We start from the raw sequence: 21,452 nt of genomic DNA, 5'->3' as shown, positions 1-21,452 counted from the left end.
GATGAAATAATTGCCTATCCGCGCATCTCTAGTAGGGGGGGTGTATGGTGTGTGGTCATTAAATATGTATTCTGATATATGTTCTTCACAGAAAATGAGCCAAAGTCAGTGAGTCTCAGCTTGCAAAATTAATTAATTGTATCATTTTTCTTTTAATAAAAAAATGAAAACGGGTCCCACAGACCCGAACACCACACAAGGGTTAATTTTGAATAGCAACGACTATAGTTAGTCCTTCCTCTTCTGCTATGTAGCCAAGATGGCAATGATTGAGGGTGGATAGGCTCCATCTCTGCGCGCTTGTGCAAAATGCTTAGCGTAACTGCGGAAGCGCACTGATTGAAACACAGCCAGATTCTCTTAAGTTACCTTCTGATTGGCCAGTTCTATCTGCCTGTGCTTGTCATTGGCCAGCTGAAGCAGCTCAGCTTGATGGGCGGCCTGTACGGACTCCAGCTGCAGATGTAACGCTTCGTCCATGCAGTGTAGTTTCTCCATGGCAGCTCTGAGGGATGACATGATTGTGAAACATTTGTCGCGAACCCTCTCAACGTGACTGCCAACGAACCTGTGGGCTTCTGTGGCGTTGTCTCGCTCTTCCAGAAGCGAGCGTTCCTTGCTGTGAAAGTTGTCCTTCATGCGCTTCACTTGGCTCTCAAGTTGAGTGAGCATCTGAGCCTTATCCTGCCTAGGGAGGTATATTGTTAGGATTTCATCGACGCCAATACCAATATCGATAATGGTATTCATCAGTACTATATGTATTTTTTATAAACAAAGATGTAAAAATTTGCATTTTTACTAGCACAAGAGGTTGTGCACCAACAACATCACAGGGAAATATTTAGTTTTAGGTCTTGTTACGTCAGTGTTTCTCAAAGTGTGGGGCGCGCCCCACTGGTGGAGAACAGAGACATGACAGGTGGGGAGCGAGGAAATTTCACATAAAATGTTTTTATTTATTATTATATTCTTAGATTATTTTTTTTTTACTATGCTTTCATTTTCTATACACACTGTAAATCACTTTGTGATTCTGTCTGTGAAATCCGCTATATAAATAAATGGAAATTACCGGTACTTATTTTTACTGTAGGCTTTATATTTCTCGGTACGAGCGAAAGTTTGACAGACATAGCAACAGTAACTAATGGGGGCGGGGCTAAGCGGAACAAACTTTCGCGCGGATGGGTAGCAGGCTATTGTGTGGACCACAATTACACAAATATATACATTTGTGACTCGCACCTCAAATGTCGTCGAGCCAGAGCCAGCGCCTGCAGAGAAACACAAATGTGACGGGCACACACTGTGTCATTCACCGGGAAGCACTCGCGTCAAGGCAGCTCAGCCCCGAACTCAATGAGGTTTTAACATGTTGTGAGCGCGGTAAATTTGATAAAAACACGACCACTGAAAGCGCGACTGTTCTCTGCACTGTGTGAGGAAATGGGAGCTGATCATACAGCCGTGCTGTTTCACAGTGAAGCAAGGTGGCTCTCCCGGGGAAAAGTGCTGTCACTTGCCCTGTCTTGCCAAATGCATAGCTCCTCCTTTCTTTTTTTGCAGAGATTGTAAAGTGGCACTTTTATTTGATTTATTATTGAACTTGATGCAAGTTATTTGATTTATTATTGAACTTGATGCAAGTTATAACACTTTTATTTGATTTATTATTGAACTTGATGCAAGTTATAACACTTTTTTTGATTTATTATTGAACTTGATGCAAGTTATAACACTTTTGTTTTATTTATTATTGAACTTGATGCAAGTTATAACACTTTTTTGATTTGTTATTGAACGTGATGCAAGTTATCACAATTTTTTTGATTTATTATTGAACTTGATGCAAGTTATTTGATTTATTTTTGAACTTGATGCAAGTTATAACACTTTCATTTGATTTATTATTGAACTTGATGCAAGTTATAACACTTTTTTTGATATATTATTGAACGTGATGCAAGTTATAACACTTTTTTTGATTTATTTTTTAACTTGATGCAAGTTATAACACTTTTGTTTTATTTATTACACTTGATGGAAGTTATTTTATTTATTATTGAACTTGATGCAAGTTATTTGATTTATTATTGAACGTGATGCAAGTTATAACACTTTTTATTTATTTATTATTGAACTTGATGCAAGTTATTTGATTTATTATTGAAAGTGATGCAAGTTATAACACTTTTTTTGATTTATTATTGAACTTGATGCAAGTTATAACACTTTTTTTGATTTATTATTGAACGTGATGCAAGTTACAACACTTGTTTTATTTATTATTGAACTTGATGGAAGTTATTTTATTTATTATTGAACTTGATGCAAGTTATACCACAGCTGCACAGTTATTTTATTTATTATTGAACTTGATGTTATTTTATGTTATTTAGTTTGAATGTATACAACTTGATGTTCAATAAATTTGAAAATGTTAAAGCTTGGCATTAGCGCTCTGTTGGGGGCAGGTGGGGCTTGAAAACTCCCCCTTGTCCAAAGTGGGGGATGACAAAAAAAGTTTGAGAACCACTGTGTTACGTCGTCATCTTGTAAAGACCACACAGATCCATTACTCTGTTTCTATTCACTACAATTACACTCAGTAAATCCATCCATCCATTTACTACTGCTTGTCCCTATAATAACAATTAAAATAGTAAACAAAATGATGAATAATAAAGTAAAACAATATTTATGTATGGCATGGTGCATGACTCTTGTCTTAAATTAAACATTAAGAAACGGGCAACAATGTATTTTGTAAACAAATATAAAAATGTCATCCTTTCCAAATATAACTGTTAATAAGGAAATAATACAAAATGTTAGTGAATATCGTTACCTGGGTGTCATTTTAGACCCAACACTGGCTTTTAAAAACATATGAAACAGATGTGCCAGAGTCTTAAATACAACATAAAAATGTTCAAATACAGGTAAAAGCCAGTAAATTAGAATATTTGGAAAAACTTGATTTATTTCAGTAATTGCATTCAAAAGGTGTAACTTGTACATTATATTTATTCATTGCACACAGACTGATGCATTCAAATGTTTATTTCATTTAATTTTGATGATTTGAAGTGGCAACAAATGAAAATCCAAAATTCCGTGTGTCACAAAATTAGAATATTACTTAAGGCTAATACAAAAAAGGGATTTTTAGAAATGTTGGCCAACTGAAAAGTATGAAAATGAAAAATATGAGCATGTACAATACTCAATACTTGGTTGGAGCTCCTTTTGCCTCAATTACTGCGTTAATGCGGCGTGGCATGGAGTCGATGAGTTTCTGGCACTGCTCAGGTGTTATGAGAGCCCAGGTTGCTCTGATAGTGGCCTTCAACTCTTCTGCGTTTTTGGGTCTGGCATTCTGCATCTTCCTTTTCGCAATACCCCACAGATTTTCTATGGGGCTAAGGTCAGGGGAGTTGGCGGGCCAATTTAGAACAGAAATACCATGGTCCGTAAACCAGGCACGGGTAGATTTTGCGCTGTGTGCAGGCGCCAAGTCCTGTTGGAACTTGAAATCTCCATCTCCCTAGAGCAGGTCAGCAGCAGGAAGCATGAAGTGCTCTAAAACTTGCTGGTAGACGGCTGCGTTGACCCTGGAACTCAGGAAACAGAGTGGACCGACACCAGCAGATGACATGGCACCCCAAACCATCACTGATGGTGGAAACTTTACACTAGACTTCAGGCAACGTGGATCCTGTGCCTCTCCTGTCTTCCTCCAGACTCTGGGACCTCGATTTCCAAAGGAAATGCAAAATTTGCTTTCGTCAGAAAACATGACTTTGGACCACTCAGCAGCAGTCCAGCTCTTTTTTTCCTTAGCCCAGGTGAGACGCTTTTCGCGCTGTTTCTTGGTCAACAGTGGCTTGACACGAGGTATGCGGCAGTTGAAACCCATGTCTTTCAAGCGTCTCTTGGTGGTGGATCTTGAAGCACTGACTCCAGCAGCTGTCCACTCCTTCTGAATCTCCCCCACATTTTTGAATGGGTTTTTTTTCACAATCTTGACCAGGGCGCGGTGATCCCTATCGCTTGTACACTTTTTCTGACCACAGTTTTTCCTTCCCTTTGCCTCTCCATTAATGTGTTTGGACACAGAGCTCTGAGAACAGCCAGCCTCTTCAGCAATAACCTTTTGTGTCTTTCCCTCCTTGTGCAATGTGTCGATGGTTGCCTTTTGGACAGCTGTCAAATCTGAAGTCTTCCCCATGTTTGTGTAGGCTTCAGAACTGGACTGAGAGACCATTTAAAGCCCTTTGCAGGTGTTTTGAGTTAATCAGCTGATTAGTTTGTGGCACCAGGTGTCTTCAAAATTTAACCCTTACAAAATATTCTAATTTTGTGACACACGGAATTTTGGATTTTCATTTGTTGCCACTTCAAATCATCAAAATTAAATGAAATAAACATTTGAATGCATCAGTCTGTGTGCAATGAATAAATATAATGTACAAGTTACACCTTTTGAATGCAATTACTGAAATAAATCAAGTTTTTCAAAATATTCTAATTTACTGGCTTTTACCTGTATATCAGGAATGCATTAACACTAGAGGCAGCACAAACTTATTTCAGTGCAATGATTATGTCTCGTTTGTATTATTGTATAACATGTTGGTCGCAGGCAAGCAAAATGACACTGAGGCCATTGGAAACTTTGCACAAACAATCGCTCAAAATCCTTGGCCTAAAACCACAACACCACCATGGTGGTAGCGGGGGGGGGGGGTGTATTTTGTAGCGTCCCGGAAGAGTTAGTGCTGCAAAGGGTTATGGGTATTTGTTCTGTTGTGTTTATGTTGTGTTACGGTGCGGATGTTCACCCGGAATGTGTTTGTCATTCTTGTTTGGTGTGGATTCACAGTGTGGCGTATATTTCTAACAGTGTTAAAGTTATTTATACGGCCACCCTCAGTGTAACCTGTATCGCTGTTGATCAAGTATACCTTGCATTCACGTGTGTGTGCGTACAGAAGCCGCACATTCTTGTGACTGTGGTCCGGGGTGGACTACGAGATATAATGACTGATGAACACCTTCGTTCGATAATGAAGGTTGCCTCAGCTCAAAGCCTGAGCCCCGGCATTAATGAACTAGCATCCAAGAAAAGATGGCAGGTATCTGGCTTGGGCACATCAGATTACCGTATTTTCCGCACTATAAGGCGCACCTAAAAACCACTAATTTTCTCAAAAGCTGACAGTGCGCCTTATAACCCGGTGCGCTTTATATATGGATTAATATTAAGATTCATTTTCATAAAGTTTCGGTCTCGCAACTACGGTAAACAGCCGCCATCTTTTTTCCCCGTAGAAGAGGAAGTGCTTCTTCTTCTACGCAAGCAACCGCCAAGGTAAGCACCCGCCCCCATAGAACAGGAAGCGCTTCTTCTTCTACTGTAAGCAACCACCCGCCCGCGTAGAAGAAGAAGAAGCGCGCGGATATTACGTTTCATTTCCTTTGTGTGTTTACATCTGTAAAGACCACAAAATGGCTCCTACTAAGCGACAGGGATCCGGTTCATGAAAAGACGCAATCTCTCCATCCGCACACGGATTACTATTTCACAGCAACTGCCTAAAGACTTTCAAGAAAAGCTGGCTACTTTCCGTGCATATTGTAAAAACAAGATAGCTGAAAAAAAGATCCGGCCAAAGAACATTATCAACATGGACGAGGTTCCACTGACTTTTGATATTCCTGTGAACCGCACTGTGGATACAACGGGAGCATGTACGGTGAATATTCGCACCACAGGGAATGAGAAGTCATCCTTCACTGTGGTTCTAGCTTGCCATGCTAATGGCCAGAAACTTCCACCCATGGTGATATTCAAAAGGAAGACCTTGCCAAAAGAGACCTTTCCAGCCGGCGTCATCATAAAAGCTAACTCGAAGGGATGGATGAAGAAAAGGTGAGCGAGTGGTTAAGGTAAGTTTACGCGAAGAGGCCGGGTGGCTTTTTTCACGCAGCTCCGTCCATGTTGATATACGACTCCATGCGCGCCCACATCACACTGGTTTTTAATATATTATTAAAGTTTGACTGAACTATCTGACTGTTTTTTTGACATTCCTTTAGCGCAGTTAGATGCGGCTTATAACACGGGGCGTTTTATAGGTGGACAAAGTTTTGAAATATGCCGTTCATTGAAGGCGCGGCTTATAACCCAGGGCGCCTTATGGTGCGGAAAATACGGTAGATCAGTGTGTTGCAAACTGAGCGGTTAAAAGTCCTGAATGGTTGGTTTATTCATTGTTATTTTATTTTCATATTTATTAGCCTGTGGAAAAAGTTAATGTTGATATTTACCTCAGAAGGCTGCAAATAGAAAAGAGGCATTCAATTTTTATTTAAATTGTATTTGATATGCCATTGATATTTTTTAATTATTATTATTAGTATTTGAAACTCAATTTTGCATGTCACTATAAAGTTATATAAGCCTTGCTTGTTCAATATTCAATGCAAAACTTGTTTGGGTCCCTATTAAAAGGTTAATTTGTTTGGCCCGCGGCTTTGTTCAGTTTTAAATTTTGGCCCACTCTGTATTTGAGTTTGACACCCCTGTTCTGGACGGTTAGTAATATCTCTACATATCATTTATTAATACATTTTAGGCAACACTGCTTACTTCCTGGAAATTGAGGCGCAGCAGCGGCTGCGCACTGGCGCCGTTAGGCTCAAGGACACATGGCAGCGACTACACAGACTTAGCTTTGAAAATGTTCCCTACGAGTAAACAGAGCCGATCGCTTCGTTTCACTTCATTTCAATAGCTTCTACTTCCGTGGAGTCTCGTGTGCGTTGAAGAGCGCAATGCTGTTGGAGGAAAATAATATTTGATGTTGTGGTTTCATTTTGAACGTGCAACTAGAGTCCGTCCGTCAGCTGCTGGGACTGAGAGTTACCATGTGTAGGGAACGTTGACACAACTTGTTTATAAAGTCTTAAAGGGGAACATTATCACAATTTCAGAATGGTTAAAACCATTAAAAATCAGTTCCCAGTGGCTTATGATATTTTTCGAAGTTTTTTTCAAAATTTTACCCATCACGCAATATCCCTAAAAACGATTCAAAGTGCCTGATTTTAACCATCGTTATAAACACCCGTCCATTGACGTCACATAGTGAAGCCAACACAAACAAACATGGCGGAAAGAACAGCAAGCTATAGCGACATTAGCTCGGATTCAGACTCGGATTTCAGCGGCTTAAGCGATTCAACAGATTACGAATGTATTGAAACGGATGGTTGTAGTGTGGAGGCGGGTAGCGAAAACCAAATTGAAGAAGAAACTGAAGCTATTGAGCCATATCGGTTTGAACCGTATGCAAGCGAAACCGACGAAAACGACACGACAGCCAGCGACACGGGAGAAAGCGAGGACGAATTCGGCGATCGCCTTCTAGCCAACGATTGGTATGTGTTTGTTTGGCATTAAAGGAAACTAACAACTATGAACTAGGTTTACAGCATATGAAATACATTTGGCAACAACATGCACTTTGAGAGTGCAGACAGCCCAATTTTCATCAATTAATATATTCTGTAGACATACCCTCATCCGCGCTCTTTTCCTGAAAGCTGATCTGTCCAGTTTTGGAGTTGATGTCAGCAGGCCAGGGAAGCTAGGGTCGATATTCTTCTCTTGATCATCTTCGGGACGGTGTGAGCCAAGACATCCAGGGGGTTTAGCTCGCTCGTCTGCGGGAACAAACTGCCGCCATTGCTTGCCGTGCTACCGAGGTCCTTTGTCCCTGAATTGCTCACACACTCCGGCAGATTCAATGGGGGTCTGGCGGCAGATTTCTTTGACTTTATGGTTGGAAATGCATCTGCTTTGAGTGTCGCAGGATATCCACACATTCTTGCCATCTCTGTCGTAGCATAGCTTTCGTCGGTAAAGTGTGCGGAACAAACGTCCAATTTCTTGCCACTTTGGCATCTTTGGGCCACTGGTGCAACTTGAATCCCGTCCCTGTTCGTGTTGTTACACCCTCCGACAACACACCGACGAGGCATGATGTCTCCAAGGTTACGGAAAACAGTCGAAAAAACGGAAAATAACAGAGCTGATTCGACTCGGTGTTTGAGAAAATGGCGGATTGCTTCCCGATGTGACTGTCATCGAATAATAGAAAGGCATTTAATTCGCCAAAATTCACCCATTTAGAGTTCGGAAATCGGTTAAAAAAATATTTGGTCTTTTTTCTGCAACATCAAGGTATATATTGACGCTTACATAGGTCTGGTGATAATGTTCCCCTTTAAATGTGCCATATGTAGTAATTTGCTGGTTAGAGGGATAGGTTTAGAGAGAGCGTTAGAGAGGTTAGAGGTTAGGGTTAGAGGTTAGGGTTGGAGAGGTTAGAGTTGGAGAGGGTTAGAGGTTAGGGTTAGAGAGAGAGTGAGAGAGGTTAGAGGTTAGGGTTAGAGGGTTAGAGTAGAGTTAGGGTTAGAGGTTAGAGTTAGAGAGGATTAGAGGTTAGGGTTAGAGAGAGAGTGAGAGAGGTTAGAGGTTAGGCTTAGGGTTAGCGGTTAGAGGGTTAGGGTTAGAGTTGGGGTTAGAGAGGTTAGAGGTTAGAGTTAGAGAGGGTTAGAGTTAGAGGGTTAGGGTTACTTTTAACCCGAACCCTAACCCTCTAACCCTATCCCTAACGTGGCACTTGAACTGAATGTGGCAGTGTGTCATAGTTATGACGATCAGCTGGACAAAGAAAATACTAGTATTACTAATCCAGAATCCTCGCGGTCAATATTCGGTATACATCCCTATCCCTGCCACTTTTTGCTAGATTTGCCAGGTAAATCCAAGAGATGATCATCCTACCAAACAAAATGATTTAATTTACCTGTGAATGTGCTTCACATCCTTCATTTCTTCCTCCTTGTCGTCCAACTGCTGCTTCAGCTCCTCCTTGCGCAGGCTGAGGTGTTCCACACGTTCCATCAGGTCGGACATCCGGGACGTTTCCTCCTCGAGCTGCAGCTGGAAGGTCTTCTGGGCCTGTGCTTTTTCGTCTCGCAGCCTGCGGACCAGCTGATCGTGCTCCTGCAGGGTCTACACAGCAAGGTATGTTACGTTGAAGAGGTTTGCACTGTTGGCGTCACTTCCTCTACCTCTTTGAGCTTGCGGATGGTTTGGGTTTGATCCTCTATGATTTTGCTTTTGATTCGGAGGGAGTCGTCGCTCTTCTCGTTCTTATTCTTCTGCGCCTCCAGCTCAGCGCCCAGCACCTCGACTCTGGACTCCAAGCGGCCACGGTCCTGAGCCAGGGATGCTCCTGGTAAACATGTCCATACACAGGAAAGTCAATAATGACGTGCAGCAAAGATCTGTGTATCATACACAGACACACATGTTTATTTATATAGCCCTAAATCACAAGTGTCTCAAAGGGCTGCACAAGCCACAACGACTTCATACCTGCCAACTTTTGAAATCAGAAAAACCTAGTAGCCAGGGTCCAGGGGCCGCAGGCCCCGGTAGGTCCAGGACAAAGTCCTGGTGGGGGGTTCAGGCTTCGCCCCCCCGACGCAAAATGATTATTAGCATTCAGACAGGTTAAAATGTTGCTAAAACCATCACTTTTCTATCAGTCACAGTGACTTTTCAAAACAAAAATATTACAGCAAAAATCATATGGGTTGATTGACATGTTTATTCTGTAAGCTAACTTCAATAGTTTGAAATTATTTTGACAGTTAATGCCAGTTATCCTGTCAACCTTTCACAAGACTTCAATTTGTTAATTGAAAGTATAAACAGTATAAACACTTTTTACAGTAAACAAATGGTAAAACAGTACTAAACAATTCCATTAAAAAAAAAATTGGTGTCATTATTAACTTTCTGTCCAAGCTTGTATAATCTACTGCCTTGTTCAATTGTAAAAAATATTCTGTGCCTAAAATTCACATTTCTATCACAATTATCATACTGTAAACATGGTAAGCTAACTTCATTAAAATTAATAGTCCTGTCAATAGCATGGAATTACAATTCAAATGTAGTTTTTTTGTAAGCCTTTCAAAAGAATTCAAAATATGAAAAATTAATGAAAATTAATTGAAGCCATCAGACACTTGAAAAGTGGCACATCACATCTCTAATGTAATCATTTGAACTTTTCAACAGAAATAGCACTGCAAAAATATTAAGGACATACTTCTGTATTTTGGTAGTTATGCTGTCAACATTTAACAAGATTTCTTCAACTTGGACTTGAAAGCATAAATAGTATAAACACTTTTAACAGTATAACAGTACTAAACAATTCCAATAGATAACATTGGTGTCATTACCTTTTTGTGGCTAAAATACGAAAAACGTTGAAAGTTTTCCATTTGTATCACTAGCAACGGCATTAGACTTGTGTTCTTTTGTCCCAACGTGGTCTTTAACATCGCTAATTCCTCCGTGTCCGATCGAAAAATCTTGTCTACACAAGGTGCAATTCGCGTAGTTTTCACCCTTTTTGGAACGGATAATTATTCCCGGATAGGCTTTTGAATATTCTTCACGGAATGACTGCAGTTTTCTTTTCGGTTTAAAACTCGTTTGCGATTTTTCTCCGGCTGATTCCATGATCGTTCGCTCGTTTGGAAACAATGGCCTCGTGCTTGGCAGCGGTGCTATAAATAGCATCGCGCATATTTAAAAAAAATTTTTTTTTAATTAATGAAAAACCGTATTTTTTATCACTGCAACCGTAACCCGGAATAGGTTGATGAAAACCGTACTAATTACGGGAAAACCGGAGTAGTTGGCAGGTATGCGACTTCCTCGGTACAGAGCCCACATAAGGGCAAGGAAAAACTCACCCCAGTGGGACGTCGATGACCTAATAGAAACCTAAACATACTGTAACGTAGAAGGAATCATCAGAATCACTTTCAAAATATAATCAGTTGTCCCTTATCCTATTTCGAACATTTCCTGAAAGTTTCATCAAAATCCGCCCTTAAACTTTTAAGTTATGCAGCTAACAAACAAACAAACTAACGAACTAACTAAGACAAACCAACGGCAACGATTACATATACTTTTGGCATAGGTAATAATCAACCAAAGTTTGTCAGAATAATTGTATCTAAGTTATCCCAAAACTTTGTGTTGATATGAGTTCCCAGCGAGCAGACAAAAGCTGTCTTTGATCTTACCAAGGTTCAAGGGTTTTATTCGTCACATGCAGAGTACACCACAGTTTTTCCATGCTCTTCAGATATTGCGTACAGAAGAAGGCTTGTAAAACTCCACTGTGTACGATGGGAAGCGACATGAAGGTGTTCTGTTTCCTTCATGTATTGTAATCCACAGAAAGATTTTGTCTTGACCCGAGAACTACAAAGCGGAGAGGAAGCAGGGCCTGACTCCCCTCAAGGCACCTTTTCTTTGAACTGTTCTGTGACCGAGGGCAACGGCTGTTTACGACCTCTTCTTTGAACTGTTTTACAACCTTTTCTTTGAACTGTTTTGTAACGAAGGTGATGACTGTTTATGACCCCCCCTCCCTTAGAAACAGCTGTTGCCATGTAATCAGGGAAAGTCCAAATAAAAGGAGGCGTACAATCTTTCGTCGGAGCATAGTGACACTGTTCAAGGGTACATCCATCCATCCATCTTCTTCCGCTTATCCGAGGTCGGGTCGCGGGGGCAGCAGCCTAAGCAGGGAAGCCCAGACTTCCCTCTCCCCAGCCACTTCGTCCAGCTCCTCCTGGAGGATCTCGAGGCGTTCCCAGGCCAGCCGGAAGACATAGTCTTCCCAGCGTGTCCTGGGTCTTCCTCGTGGCCTCCTACCAGTCGGACGTGCCCTAAACACCTCCCTAGGGAGGCGTTCGGGTGGCATCCTGACCAGATGCCCGAACCACCTCATCTGGCTCCTCTCGATGTGGAGGAGCAGCGGCTTTACTTTGAGCTCCCCCCGGATGACAGAGCTTCTCACCCTATCTCTAAGGGAGAGCCCCGCCACCCGGCGGAGGAAACTCATTTGTACCCGTGATCTTGTCCTTTCGGTCATAACCCAAAGCTCATGACCATAGGTGAGGATGGGAACGTAGATCGACCGGTAAATTGAGAGCTTTGCCTTCCGGCTCAGCTCCTTCTTCACCACAACGGATCGATACAGCGTCCGCATTACTGAAGACGCCGCACCGATCCGCCTGTCGATCTCACCATCCACTCTTCCCTCACTCGTGAACAAGACTCCGAGGTACTTGAACTCCTCCACTTGGGGAAAGATCTCCTCCCCAACCCGGAGATGGCACTCTGTACCCTTTTCAAGGAAGAAGGAGGCGTGCAATCTTTTGGCAGAGCGTAATGCCACTGTACAAGGGTACAGATGTACGCGTTTCTCCTCACTGAGCCAAATTGAATTCTGTCTCTGTTTGATTCCTTGCTTCTTGTCTTGTTTAATAGATGCCATCAGTGTTTAAACCTGACAGTTTAATCTTTGAATGTTAAAAATTAAAATTCATTATGTTGTCGCATGTTTTTTTGTAAATGCAGGACTTGATAGTATTCTTGCAAATAAAAACATTTGAATTGTTTTGATTAATTTTTACTTCCTAAAATTCTGTTTAAAATATACACACAACTTATATTTAACTACAACCTTTTCCATTATTGTCTTAAACAACAAATCAAAGTTGAAGTTACCCATACTTGCCAACCTTGAGACCTCCGATTTCGGGAGGTGGGGGCGTGGTCGGGGGTGGGGCGGGGGGCGTGGTTGTGGGCGTGGTTAAGATATATATATATATATATATAAGAAATACTTGACTTTCAGTGAATTCTAGCTATATATATATATATATATATATATATAAATAAAATAAGTACTTGAATTATAGTGTTCATTTACAAACTACAACTCACAAACACTTTAGAGTTAGGCTCCACCATCAGAAAGTGTACTTAAACTTATAAAGATCACATGGATATTATTCAGTGAGTTGATTCACCAAAACTAACCTGTTATACAGGAGGAAAAAGCACACAGGACGTTTCAATTGTTCACAGACTGGTCGCGCTCATCAGAATGACAAGACACTTCCGGTCTGCAGGTGATAGCATTCAATTGGGAAGAAACGCCCTACTGCCCCCTACTGACCAATGTGAATACTGATAAATGTGTAATGACAGCTCCAAAAACGAATTCAAACCACAAAATAAAATAAATAAATCAACACAAAAATGTGACACATTATGGGTGGGTCACATATGCATGTACAGTAGATGGCAGTATTGTCCTGTTTAAAAGTGTCACAACATTGCTGTTTACGGCAGACGAACTGCTTTACGGTAGACGCTGTTGTTGTATGTTGTCAACACGTCACTCAGGTCCGCCTGAATTTCGGGAGTTTTTCGGGAGAAAATTTGTCCCGGGAGGTTTTCGGGAGAGGCGCTGAATTTCGGGAGTCTCCCGGAAAATCCGGGAGGGCTGGCAAGTATGAAGTTACCAAATATGGTTTCTCTTCTGGCAACATTATTAATGATTTTTTTTTTCTCCTAGATGACAAAATTAGATGAGGCTGATACACAAAGATTCTAAAGCTGACAGATTATTTTATCTGTTGCAGATTCCTCACATAAAGATACAAAATCAAGCATTGAGCAGTGTTGATGTACATGTGTAAAGTGTGTTACAACAATATCACCGATCGAGACTCTAGTCCCACGATCACAAAATCTTGTGTGAAAAAACCTGATCTAACAAAATCGAAGACGAAAGATAAGGCAATCACCATAGCAACGACCGGAAAAACAGGCAATTTAGAAGAGGACGTAACGAGGAGAGGGAATGAAGATGGTCTTTGGCTTTTGGAGTATTTTTTGACAGAAAAATCCTGCACTAAAAAAATAAATAAATAAAAAGACTGTGGAAAGAATCATGGAGATGGTGTAAACACAGACTATCATCTACGGAATGAGTTATTACCAGAGGTGGGTAGAGTAGCCAGAAATTGTACTCAAGTAAGAGTACTGTTACTTTAGAGATTTATTACTCAAGTAAAAGTAAGGAGTAGTCACCCAAATATTTACTTGAGTAAAAGTAAAAAGTATGTTGTAAAAAAACTACTCAAGTACTGAGTAACTGATGAGTAACATACACACACATATCATATATATATATACATATATATATATATATATATATATATATATATATATATATATATATATACATATATATATATATATATATATATATATATATATATATATATATATATATATATATATATATATATATATACACATACATTGATATATACAGTATATAATTTATATTTATTTTTTTGCCGTTTTTGTTTACATGTTAATAGTGTTTTAATGAATATACATGCATGTTTAACACATATAGATTCCTTTCTTTCATGAAGACAAGAATATAAGTTGGTGTATTACCTGATTCTGATGACTTGCATTGATTGTAATCAGACAGTAGTGCTGATAACGTCCACGTTTTCAAATGGAGGAGAAAAAAAGTTCCTCCTTTCTGTCTAATACCACATGAAAGTGGTTGGTTTTTGGCATCTTATATGTCCAGCTTCCATATTCGTTTTTATACACTTTACAGGAAACACATTGGCGGCAAACTCCGTAGCTTGCTAGCTTGTTTGCGCAGGCTTTCGGGGACTCTTATTTTGAAAGCGCAGGCGCGAATCGCGCGATGGAGCGGCACTTTTATTGTGAAGACAGGAACTGTGCAGTCAGTCTTTAGGCTTTTGACGGGATGTACGGTTGAAATAAAAAATGGTCTTTTTTCCTTCACACTTTTGATTGATTGATTGGAACTTGTATTAGTAGATTGCACAGTACAGTACATATTCCGTACAATTGACCACTAAATGGTAACACCCCAATAAGTTTTTCAACTTGTTTAAGTCAGGTCATGTGACCCCTGGCTCTGTTTGATTGGTCCAACGTCACCAGTGACTGCATCTGATTGGTGGAACGGAGTGAACGTCACCAGTGACTGTATTTGTTGAAACGCAGGCACTATGAAGGTCTGTCTGACAGACCAAAACAAACAAAGCGTGCATTAACAGATCGATAAAAATTAGTAGCGAGTAGCGAGCTGAATGTAGATAAAAGTAGCGGAGTAAAAGTAGCGTTTCTTCTCTATAAATATACTCAAGTAAAAGTAAAAGTATGTTGCATTAAAACTACTCTTAGAAGTACAATTTATCCCAAAAGTTACTCAAGTAGATGTAACGGAGTAAATGTAGCGCGTTACTACCCACCTCTGGTTATTACGTTCTCAACATAATGGCTTTTTTTGCTTCATGATTGGTCTTGAACTGTGAAAAGATGATGGCCTGATAATAATATCGGACAAGCTTTACTCCTTTTTGGACTTGTTGAATTGGTGAATGTAAGTGTACTTTTTTTTCAGCATGTTGCAGATGTCAGAATAATTGTATCTAAGTTATCACAATACTTTGTGTTGAAAAGAGTTCCTGGCGAGAAGTCAAAACATGTCTTTGAACCTACCAAGAAGAAGGCTTGTAAAACTCCACCGTGTAGGGGGGCAAGCAACATGAAGGTGTTCTGTTCTGTTTCATGTATTGTAATCAACAGAAAGATATTGTTTTAACCCAAAAACTACAAAATGGAGAGAAGGCAGGATCTGGCCAAGTTCCAGACACCTTTTTTAAACTCTTTTACGACCTCTTTCTTGAACCGACCTTTTCTGTTGAACTGTTTTGTAATCAAAGGCAATGGCTGTTTACGACCCCATCCCTTTGGAAGCAGCTGTTGCCATGTGGTCAGGGAAGGTCCAAATAAAAGAAGGAGGCGTGCAATCTTTTGGCAGAGCGTAATGCCACTGTACAAGGGTACAGATGTACACGTTTCTCCTCACTGAGCCAAATTTAATTCTGTCTCTGTTTGATTCTTTGCTTCTTGTCCTGTTTATTAGATGTCATCAGTGTTTGAACCTGACAGCAGATAAATACGATTAATTGATTGGCTACTTTCTTTACCATGTCACAATTCACAGAGCGATGATTTAGGCAGCGGCGGCCCACAGACATGAAGAGTTTCGGTTGTCGGACCCGACCCGTTTTGGAGCAATTTATCGAGACAACTACCGTATTTTCCGCACTATTAGCCGCACCTAAAAAACACAAATTTACTCAAAAGCTGACAGTGCGGCTTATAACCCGGTGCGCTTTATATATGGATTAATATTAAGATTCATTTTCATAAAGTTTCGGTCTCGCAACTACGGTAAACAGCCGCCATCTTTTTTCCCCGTAGAAGAGGAAGTGCTTCTTCTTCTACGCAAGCAACCGCCAAGGTAAGCACCCGCCCCCATAGAAGAGGAAGCGCTTCTTCTTCTACTGTAAGCAACCACCCGCCCGCGTAGAAGAAGAAGAAGCGCGCGGATATTACGTTTCATTTCCTTTGTGTGTTTACATCTGTAAAGACCACAAAATGGCTCCTACTAAGCGACAGGTTTCCGGTTCATGAAAAGACGCAATCTCTCCATCCGCACACGGACTACTATTTCACAGCAACTGCCTAAAGACTTTCAAGAAAAGCTGGCTACTTTCCGTGCATATTGTAAAAACAAGATAGCTGAAAAAAAGATCCGGCCAGAGAACATTATCAACATGGACGAGGTTCCACTGACTTTTGATATTCCTGTGAACCGCACTGTGGATACAACGGGAGCACGTACGGTGAATATTCGCACCACAGGGAATGAGAAGTCATCCTTCACTGTGGTTCTAGCTTGCCATGCTAATGGCCAGAAACTTCCACCCATGGTGATATTCAAAAGGAAGACCTTGCCAAAAGAGACCTTTCCAGCCGGCGTCATCATAAAAGCTAACTCGAAGGGATGGATGAAGAAAAGATGAGCGAGTGGTTAAGGTAAGTTTAAGTTTACGCGAAGAGGCCGGGTGGCTTTTTTCACGCAGCTCCGTCCATGTTGATATACGACTCCATGCGCGCCCACATCACGCTGGTTTTAATATATTATTAAAGTTTGACTGACCCATTTGACTGTTTTTTTGACATTCCTTTAGCGCAGTTAGATGCGGCTTACAACACGGGGCGGCTTATAGGTGGACAAAGTTTTGAAATATGCCGTTCATTGAAGGCGCGGCTTATAACCCAGGGCGCCTTATGGTGCGGAAAATACGGTACACGTTTCTCCTCACTGAGCCAAATTGAATTCTGTCTCTGTTTGATTCTTTGCTTCTTGTCCTGTTTATTAGATGTCATCAGTGTTTGAACCTGACAGCAGATAAATACGATTGATTGATTGGCTACTTTCTTTACCATGTCACAATTCACAGAGCGATGATTTAGGCAGCGGCGGCCCACAGACGTGAAGAGTTTCGGTTGTCGGACCCGACCCGTTTTGGAGCAATTTATCGGGACAACTAACTCTTAACACACGTCAGACCAAATGACGACCTTATAAGACGTAAGATGATCAGTTGTCTTTCAGAGGAAGGGGGAAACTCGGGATACAAACAGCCTGATTGTCTTTATGTGTGCTCATCAAGCCTTGGTGGAAATTTCTAGTTCTTTAAGTGGTTTTCCGAAAGGAAAAGAAGCCTGCACACTGCAAAAATTGAAATCCAAGCATACTTGCCAACCCTCCCGGATTTTCCGGGAGACTCCCGAAATTCAGCGCCTCTCCCGAAAACCTCCCGGGACAAATTTTCTCCCGAAAATCTCCCGAAATTCAGGCGAGAAATTCAAACAGCATACCTGCCCAATCACGTTATAACTGTAGAATGATGGAGGGCGAGTTCTTGGTTTCTTATGTGGGTTTATTGTTAGGCAGTTTCATTAACGTCCTCCGAGCGCGGCAACAACACACAACAACAGCAGTAACGTTTTTGTATACCGTAAAGCAGTTCGTCTGCCGTAAACAGCAATGTTGTGACACTCTTAAACAGGACAATACTGCCATCTAGTGCATTTGATGAGAGCACTTTTGTGCGTGCCACACAGCAATGCATCACAGAGAGGGTGTTCAGCATGGTTAGAAAAATAGTGACAGAGAATTGAAAAAGGATAGACAATTCAACCCTTAACTCAACAATGAGTAGATGAGTGTTATGTGTGTGTATATGTGTAAATAAATGAACACTGAAATTCAAGTATTTATTTTATATATATATATATATATATATATATATATATATATGTATATATATAATAAAATAAATATATATATATATATATACGTATATATATATACATATAATAAAATAAATATAAATATATATATAATAAAATAAATATATACGTATATATATATACATATAATAAAATAAACAAATATATACGTATATATATATATATATATATATATATAATAAAATAAATATATATATATATATATATATATACACATAATAAAATAAATATAAATATATACGTATATATATATATATATATATAGCTGGAATTCACTGAACGTCAAGTATTTCTTATATATATATATATATATATAAATATATGTATATATATACATATGAAATACTTGACTAGCTGTAAATATACTCCTCCCCTTTTAGCCACGCTCCCAACCACGCCCCCGTCCCACCCCGACCACGCCCACCCCCCTCCCCCCACCTCCCGAAATCGGAGGTCTCAAGGTTGGCAAGTATGAATCTAAGTAAGATGAAATATCTCAAATAAGGGTGATATTTGCTTATTTTCTGTCTGATAAGATAATTCTTCTCACTAAGCAGATTTTATGTTAGAGTGTTTTACTTGTTTTAAGGGTTTTGGTCCTAAATGATCTCAGTAAGATATTACAGCTTGTTGCGGAGATTTGATGACCTATATTGAGTAAAACATGCTTGAAACTAGAATATCAACTGTTGCAAAGCTGTGTCATCAACACTTACATGTATAAAACTACTTTTTTAAAGTAATAATTTCTTACTTCAAGCATGAAAAAAAAAAAAAATCAGCGCATATCATTATGTCAAGATAATGGCACAAGCATTTACTAATTCATATAATATATTATAATTTATTAATTCAAGAATATTTTTCAACATATTGAGCAATATGTTATTAGTGAGAATATACTTATTTTAAGGTATTTTGGGTTCATTGAGGTTAGCTAATTTTATTTGTTTAGGAAAGTTTAGACAAGCCGAATTTTCTTGTTCTATTGGCAGATAATTTTGCTTAGTTCAAATAAAATACCCCTCATTTTTTTCTTCTTTTTTTTTCTTGTTTTTGAACACTGACTTTTTGCAGTGCATACATTTACATTGCATCTCCATGCACATCTGCTAAATTGGAGGCTTCACGGAGCTCAATTGTGATTAAATTGAAAAAAATAATAATAATAATAATAATAAAATAAATGAAGCCAAACAGTAGCTGCTGTGTCCTTCATGCTGCTAGACAGGACAACAAATACAGTACAGACTATAGGAGCTGCACCATATGAATCCACCAGAGGAGCGACAGAAAGTAGCAATGTGCTTTTGCACTTCTCCCACCTTGCTGAGCGAGCTCTTGGCCCCAAAGCTTCCTCTCTGCCCTGAGGCCGTCTATGACAGACTCCTGCGCCGTAAGCTGAGATGACAGAGCCGCCTTTTCTTTTTTCAGCATCTCCAACTGAAGGCCGAGGCGGCGGTCCTGATCCAGTTCAGCTTCAAGAGCTTGAACGCGCTTCTGTCAGAAAGAGCGGCGTTGATTACATGAACGTTATGAAGTCATTACATAATTCAACGTTGTTGCCCTAGGGTAAACTGGGTATAACACATGGCACACCGACAAAGCTTAACCTATTGTTACTATAACAATCTACAAGGTTAATATAAGTTGCTTCTCTTTCTTCCCCTCCATTTATCTGCTTTCTTTTGTATCTCTAGTTATCATTACATATATGTATTGCTGCATTTGAACAACTGTATTGTTGATAACAGAGGTAAATTATTGGTATTGTTCATTATCAATAGCGCTATTTCTATTGGTATTTGTATTATTGTAGTGTAATAATGCTCATTGTCATTTCTGTAATATTATTTATTTCACTAATTGCTTCTTTGCTATCACTTTTACCATCATATTTGTACATGTCGTATTTGCTGATGTTGCTCTATTGTTGTTGCTGTTGTTGTTGTGTTTGCTGTTGTTGTTTTTGTCTCTCTGTCTTTTCCCCCTCTGTCTTCCTTTTTTTCTCTCCTGCTCCGGCCCGGCTGCACCAAATGATAATATAAATACATTTAATAAAGTCAAATACAAATAAGTATCCTGCACTTCTCTTTTGTAAAGTACAGGTAAAAGCCAGTAAATTAGAATATTTTGAAAAACTTGATTTATTTCAGTAATTGCATTCAAAAGGTGTAACTTGTACATTATATTTATTCATTGCACACAGACTGATGCATTCAAATGTTTATTTCATTTAATTTTGATGATTTGAAGTGGCAACAAATGAAAATCCAAAATTCCGTGTGTCACAAAATTAGAATATTACTTAAGGCTAATACAAAAAAGGGATTTTTAGAAATGTTGGCCAACTGAAAAGTATGAAAATGAAAAATATGAGCATGTACAATACTCAATACTTGGTTGGAGCTCCTTTTGCCTCAATTACTGCGTTAATGCGGCGTGGCATGGAGTCGATGAGTTTCTGGCACTGCTCAGGTGTTATGAGAGCCCAGGTTGCTCTGATAGTGGCCTTCAACTCTTCTGCGTTTTTGGGTCTGGCATTCTGCATCTTCCTTTTCACAATACCCCACAGATTTTCTATGGGGCTAAGGTCAGGGGAGTTGGCGGGCCAATTTAGAACAGAAATACCATGGTCCGTAAACCAGGCACGGGTAGATTTTGCGCTGTGTGCAGGCGCCAAGTCCTGTTGGAACTTGAAATCTCCATCTCCATAGAGCAGGTCAGCAGCAGGAAGCATGAAGTGCTCTAAAACTTGCTGGTAGACGGCTGCGTTGACCCTGGATCTCAGGAAACAGAGTGGACCGACACCAGCAGATGACATGGCACTGATGGTTTGGGTTGGTTTGGTTTGCATTTCCTTTGGAAATCGAGGTCCCAGAGTCTGGAGGAAGACAGGAGAGGCACAGGATCCACGTTGCCTGAAGTCTAGTGTAAAGTTTCCACCATCAGTGATGGTTTGGGGTGCCGCATTAACGCAGTAATTGAGGCAAAAGGAGCTCCAACCAAGTATTGAGTATTGTACATGCTCATATTTTTCATTTTCATACTTTTCAGTTGGCCAACATTTCTAAAAATCCCTTTTTTGTATTAGCCTTAAGTAATATTCTAATTTTGTGACACACGGAATTTTGGATTTTCATTTGTTGCCACTTCAAATCATCAAAATTAAATGAAATAAACATTTGAATGCATCAGTCTGTGTGCAATGAATAAATATAATGTATAAGTTACACCTTTTGAATGCAATTAC

At 39.9% G+C, this 21,452-nt stretch overlaps 1 protein-coding gene across 1 annotated transcript in view; it reads right to left on the bottom strand.

The window, feature by feature from the left end:
- Positions 1–21,452, bottom strand: part of lrrcc1 (leucine rich repeat and coiled-coil centrosomal protein 1) — a 76,082-nt gene that overhangs the window by 6,391 nt on the left and 48,239 nt on the right. The window contains exons 15-19 of the mRNA XM_061978783.1: positions 19,525–19,699; positions 9,151–9,314; positions 8,883–9,091; positions 569–688; positions 370–505 (exon numbers count right to left, since the gene is read on the bottom strand). Of these exons, the coding sequence (XP_061834767.1) occupies positions 370–505; positions 569–688; positions 8,883–9,091; positions 9,151–9,314; positions 19,525–19,699 (804 nt within the window). The remainder of the gene's footprint in view (positions 1–369; positions 506–568; positions 689–8,882; positions 9,092–9,150; positions 9,315–19,524; positions 19,700–21,452) is intronic.

The sequence above is a fragment of the Nerophis lumbriciformis genome, linkage group LG19, assembly GCF_033978685.3.
Source record: "Nerophis lumbriciformis linkage group LG19, RoL_Nlum_v2.1, whole genome shotgun sequence".
NCBI classification, from domain to species: Eukaryota; Metazoa; Chordata; class Actinopteri; order Syngnathiformes; family Syngnathidae; genus Nerophis; species Nerophis lumbriciformis.
This window is presented reverse-complemented; position numbering and strand designations above follow the sequence as displayed.